This window comes from Neospora caninum, chromosome XII (genome assembly GCF_000208865.1).
Source record: "Neospora caninum Liverpool complete genome, chromosome XII".
In the NCBI taxonomy this organism is placed as follows: Eukaryota; Apicomplexa; class Conoidasida; order Eucoccidiorida; family Sarcocystidae; genus Neospora; species Neospora caninum.
Genome location: NC_018398.1, coordinates 4,359,610 through 4,365,609, shown reverse-complemented (window position 1 = coordinate 4,365,609; position 6,000 = coordinate 4,359,610). Strand labels below are relative to the sequence as shown.

Here is a 6,000-nt window from a genome sequence, read left to right as displayed (position 1 = left end):
GGGGGGGGGGGGGGGGGCGGAGGACTGGGTCTTCACTCAACTGACACACCGTAACACGGCTTTGCAGGCTTATCCAGTACAAGCACGACGCATAAGGCACCGGCGAACGATGTGACAAACCTGTCCGGTGCTGGTGAATTCTTCGTACAAGAGTTCATGGAGAACGGCAATAACATGTTTCTTCCTGGCTACGCAGGAAGTGTACAATGAAACTATCTCTCCCCGAGACCTATTGCCGGAGCCCGGGAAACAATGAATCTATGGCGCAGGCACAGCGCAACTCTGCCGCTTGATGCCAGTTCACTCCGAAAACACCGCGTGCGCCTGGCGTACAATGCACTTGTCAGTCCGTAGACAACGCAGTGTCTTCACCGTCGTGGGGCAACACGTAGAGCACGGGCGCCAAGGGTAAGCGAGGGAATCTCCGAGAAGAGACAGGAAAGAAGTCAGACGTGCTCCTTCCTAGGTAGTCAACGAAGAGCAAGAGACAGAAGCAAAGAGAGAACAGCAACGCATAGTTGCGTCGCGAAATCCTATTTGCAAAAAAGAAACAGCTTCAGAGTCGTTATCGTACCCTGTCACGTTCTCCGCACTGCACTTAGGCGACAAAGCTGCAGTCTTGGCATCCCATCTCCCCGGCAGGTTCATGTCTCCCCGTTCCGTTTGCCATGATACAGTGAGTCGGTTGATGTTCTCCCTCGTGGTATCACTTTGAACTGTCACACTGCTACGCCGATCAGTGGAGCCGACCGGGGAGCAACCACCCTCTTGCTCCATCTGGTGGGGAGTTGATACACCGCGTCTCCGTTCTCTTTTGGAGATTCCCTCTTAATCATTTGAACTGAAACCTTTAAAATACTGCGACGAAGCGTATTGCACTAACACGGGGACGAGAGCGACAGCGAGAGTGGGAGGGCGGACCAGCAGCAGGATGAACAATGCCCCAGCTAGGACGAGCAGAATCTCGAAAGTCGAGACGCTCCCAGATCACATAGCAATAAGGGTAAAAGATAAAAACTGTTGCCGTCTGCTTCCTCTTCAGCGAAATCTCGTGACGAGGTTTGTGTGGAGAGTTGCGCGGGATTCCCGCGCGATATAAAACAGGCGAAGACGAGGGGATGCATCCCTACGTTCCGGCAGCTACCTAAACGTTCCCTGTCTCCTTTCTCGAAGCTGGGAACTCATAAAAGAAACACTCATGCTTTGTCAAACATGTAACCTATAAACTCCAGAGAAACACGGGCACGCTGCAGACCGCCACTGAGAGCCACGCAGCTCCTCACAACCTTTCGCACAGACGCATGCGGAGTGCGACCCACAAGATGCCATCGGTACTGTCACACACACACGCACGGCATTCCTCTACACGTAGCGCGTACGCCGACGGTGTGCGCATCTCACCCTCCCTGCGCTTCGCTTCGGAAACAGCTCCGGGAGAACGCGTCGTTTCCGCGAAGACGGTAGGTAAGCAGATGCTCTGCTGTCCCCGTCCTCCATAAGCCCGCACACAAAACCTGTCTGTTCAGGAGACATCGAGGCTGTCCTGGTCTCCAGGTGTTCCTGCGAAAGTCTCTGGCTGCAGAAAGATTCCTGTTGCTTCGACTCGCGCTCGCATTGCGAAAGGCCACTGGTCACTGTCCGTCGCTTCATGGGCAAGACGCCGCACCGACAAGAGCACATCGCCTTGGACTTTCCTCACCTCTGTCCTCACGTCGCGCGCCCGAGCGCAGTCAGTCCTCGAGGCTGCCTGCCGTCTCTGGTTTCCCTGTCTTCGTCCCAGCCGAGCCTCCTCTGTGTCGCTCCTCGGCCCACTCGCATCTCCAAACCGCGGTTCTCCAGCTCTGCAGCCCTTCACGTGGCTCCGTCGCGACGGTCCATCCTGTGCGCTCGTCTTTGAACCCGAGCCTGTTTAGCGACTTCTCTGTTTCTCCGTCCTGCCGTGTTTGTCTTGTCGACCGTTCTCCAGGGCGAGGTCCCCAGCATCGCTCGTTCCGTCGAGACACAGATGGCTGCCGCTAACGCTGTGCGCATCTACCTTCTCGAGATCAGGAGGCTGAATGGCTAGAGACACGTACGGATGCGGGTTCTTCCGCCACAGACTGTACAGCCGGGCCAGCCAGAGGAGCTGGATGACAAGAATCATGATCATGACGATTTGCATGGAAAACGGATCGCCTTTGCTCAGCTGCACAGTGACGTGCTCGTACAGTGGACTGGCCAGCAGTCCGACGATGCCGCCCATCATTACCGACAGGCCGCACAGTTTCCCGAAGTCACTGGGCGAGAACGTGGTCTCCACGTAGACGAAAATCTGGCTAGAGAAAAAGCTCATATACAGCGTGAAGCAGACGACTGAGATACAGCCGCACACCACGGTGGCCGACAGCGAGAAACCGTACATGCAAAGACCAAACGAGTTCATAAGAAAGAGCACACGGCAGATGCCGACGGCGTCAGCCAACTTTCCTAGGAGGATGCAGGGGATGAAGGAGAATGGCAGAAGAATGGCGCGAATGTTGACAACCTGCTCACTGAAAACGCGACGAGCTGCCTGCTGGAAGTAGGACGCCGCCAATACGACGCCAATTTTGTACAGCACAATGAGGAGATATCTCTCTGACAGCAGTTGGTGGAAAAACGGCTCGAGGCGCGGCCCGCAGCACTGCGCGCATGCCGCTCGCCTGCCACCGTCCTTTGGGCTCCACTGCACAACCGTCTCCGGGTCCGCCTCGTTCACATGTTGGTCTGGGCTGTCGCTGTCCAGGTGGGCGGGTGCATCCGTTGTCGGCGACGCATCCTGTTCCACCCTCGTTTCGCTGACGAGCGAGGTTTCGGGCGCGACCGAACCGATCTTATCTGCGTTCTTCGCGGTACACGCGTGCGTGGGCCGCGTCTCCGGACCCGCGATCGCCGGGTTTTCTCCGGACCTAATCCCTCCGTCCTCGCCCGTTCGCTCTTGTTCCGATTTTGTTTCGAAACTTACACCGGCCTCCTGAACACCTGTGGACGCCTTCTCGCCATCTCGGAAGCCTCGACGGGGCATGAGGAAGCACGCCACAAACGCGCAAACGAGGGGACAGGCACACGCGTAGACGAGCGCCACGGACTGGAACGAAAACCCATAAGCATCGATGATGGCGTTGAGGACGACGGGCACTGCATAGCTGGTCGACACCGCCGACCCTAAAACCGTAATAACCAGCCCGCCGGCGCCTGGAAAGAGGCGCGTGATACAAAAGGTAGGCAGAAACGCGGTTTCACAACCCAGGGCAACCGTCGTGAAGCCGAGGTAGTAAAACAAGTCGCTTTTATAGGAGAAAGACAAACAGATCCAGCCGGAAAAATTGAAGACCTGGCCGACCATCGCCGTCCAGCGCGGCCCCGCGAAATCCAAGAGTGCACCGGCAAATGCGCACATGGTGCTGCAGATTGCCCACGTCATTGTGTACAGCCTTTGGACGGATGCGTCTTGTCTGTCGCAGATGTAAGGTTTGCCCTTCAAGGTGCGCTGGTCGTCGACATATTCCCCCGTCTCGGGGTCTTTATCACACAAATCTTGGAAGCCGTTGTTCCGGAAGATCAACGACGCAACGGATGGCCAGCCGTGGAAGAAGACGCCTGTGCACGTGATGTATAGGACGTAAATGACCAGAAGCACGTAACGGTTCACACCTAGGGGTGTTTTTTCGCGCGGGGGAGGCAAATCGCAGAAAGGCACGGCTCTTCGGATCCCGTGCAGGCATGCAGACCAGGAGCAGGCAACCCGCTTTCTTGAACTGTCGGCAGGATCAGGACCGGCAGGACCGAGTGAATGTGAAGGAGACATTTTTGCGTGTGGAAGAGAACGAGACGATGAACCCACGCTAGATGGTTGTCCAGCCGTCGCGGGCCCGATCTCCCCCAGGGACTCCATCGTTCAGCACGGAGGGCGACAACAGGAAAGATGCTGAAGACAGAGTATGGCAAAGGAGACCGCGCGAGAGACGCGCTGCAGCAGGTCGAGGGATGAGGAGGACAGAGGGGGAGGGAACCTAAAAACGAGGAGACAAACGTGGGAAAAGAGGAGCTCAGAAGAAGTTTGACACTAACAACCGAATTGGGGACCTGATGAAGGCGAACGGCGACTGGGACGATATCAGGTGCTCCTTGACTGCAGTCAGTCAAGAAGAGTTGGGCACGGAAAAAGAAACTCAAAACCGCAATACCACCAAGGGAGTTGACGCGCGGAACAGCTACGCCGGTCCAGCAGGGGAAGTATATATCAACTGGAAGACACGCAAGGGGGACATCAGTGCGGGTTCCCGTTTCTGCTCTTCTCAGATGCACAGGAAAGCAGAAGCTGACGACGCGGCCAATACTACAAACACAACCGGCACACGGCGACGAATGAACAAGCGGCAACGCCGAACTTTCTCACCTACGCGCATCTAAGAAAGCAGCCGGCCTCATAACGGCGAAGACTGCGTTTTCAGAAGTCCAGATTCCCGGTCGGGGTCTCGTGGACATTACTTCTATATACTTGAAATTGCAACTGGCTGCAACTTTCACGGTATATACACAAGCCACAGAGGAGACACGACACTCTACGAGGTCGCTTCTTTGCTCCAAATGGCGTTCTCGTCTCCGACCAAACCCAGAGAGAGGCAGATGGACCGACCCAGTGACATTCGGAACAGAAGGGACTGATACCCGGAAAACCGGAGAACGGCGACGGGGAAAAGCTCGCGAGCTTTCCTGCCGTGTGTAGGCGAGACGGGCCAGAAACAGCCAGGAAAACAAGCTGACGCGGTCGCAGAATAAACGAGGAAAAACCACACATTACAGGCGTGAACGTTCCTCCGTTTGAAATCCACATACGTCGAATACTTTCCTGATCCTTTCAACTCTTTTCCTTCACCCTGTTTCACATCCTCCCCCCCCCCGCCCCCCTTTGACAAAGGAGACCATGGAGGGGTTTCGACAAATGAAAACGGAAACGGCGACTAAACCGTATCCTCACAAAGCGCCCTGATAGACTACATCAGAAAATTCTCTTCCGCGAGAGAAGATGAACGTTCCTCCTGCCGTATCATGGTTCTAATAGAGAATGCGCTTCCTTTCTTCCGCAAAAACCAGGACAAATCCGAGGCGTTCTTCGCTCTGCCCCACTTCTGTCGTGATGATCGCCTGGCTCGCTCGTGCTACGACACAGCGGTGGTCAACCGGGCAGCGCAAGTGTCGGAGAAAAGATGACGTTTGACGCCACAGTATACAATAGGACATGCCGGCAAGTGACGATATTCCACTTTTTTTCCGTTGAGAAATTACGTGTCGAGAACTGTATCGGCCGGGCGCTTTCTCGCGTCTCGACAGCTGGCGCCGAGGCTGGGCCCCGAAAAGATCCGAAAAAAAGCCGGGGTTCTACTTTGGGGGAACCTTTTGAAGGGGAACGAAAGCCAAGGAAGACTTGAGCCTTGGAGGACGCAAGGGCAGTGAGAGTGTCCTAGAAAGTACGAAGAAGTAGGGAAACTGAAAATAGTGTGTGCCGGTGAAACTCTCTGACTCCAGCGATTTCCGCCGCCGCGCGTCATGCCGTGGCAATCCACCAAAGGGGCAAGGGACCCAGACATGCCATGGTAGGGAAGGTCACAGGAGGTTAGTGCACGGAGATACTTCTCGTGGAAGAGAACTTGAAGTAACAAAGATCATACGGAGTGTGAAAGGAAGAGAACTGAACAAAAAAAGCCTGAGGTACAGCTCTCCTGGGTCGCTCCTGCAACGATTGCGGCTACCGGAATGGCTGCGGTTTAGACGTAGGATCCTATCAACATGCTGGAATCTGACACGAAGGTCATGCTTTGGAACGCCTCCTCCTGGATCCATCTCTCAAAGCTTGTAAACATATTGCTTGAACGGCTTAAGCTGCTAGAGCCAACGTTTGCAGCTTGTTTCCCGTGAATCTCGAGAAATCACGGTAATCGATAACATCTACGGATTCCAATTGCCAGCGATCCCACGCGT

At 55.3% G+C, this 6,000-nt stretch overlaps 1 protein-coding gene across 1 annotated transcript; it reads right to left on the bottom strand.

Moving 5' to 3' along the window:
• Nucleotides 1-1,909: 1,909 nt before the first annotated feature.
• NCLIV_065740 (conserved hypothetical protein) lies at nucleotides 1,910-3,826 on the bottom strand (the record flags this gene model as incomplete). Its single annotated transcript, XM_003886125.1, has 1 exon — nucleotides 1,910-3,826. One exon carries the CDS (start codon nucleotides 3,824-3,826, stop codon nucleotides 1,910-1,912), a length of 1,917 nt encoding a protein of 638 aa, XP_003886174.1.
• Nucleotides 3,827-6,000: the final 2,174 nt, after the last annotated feature.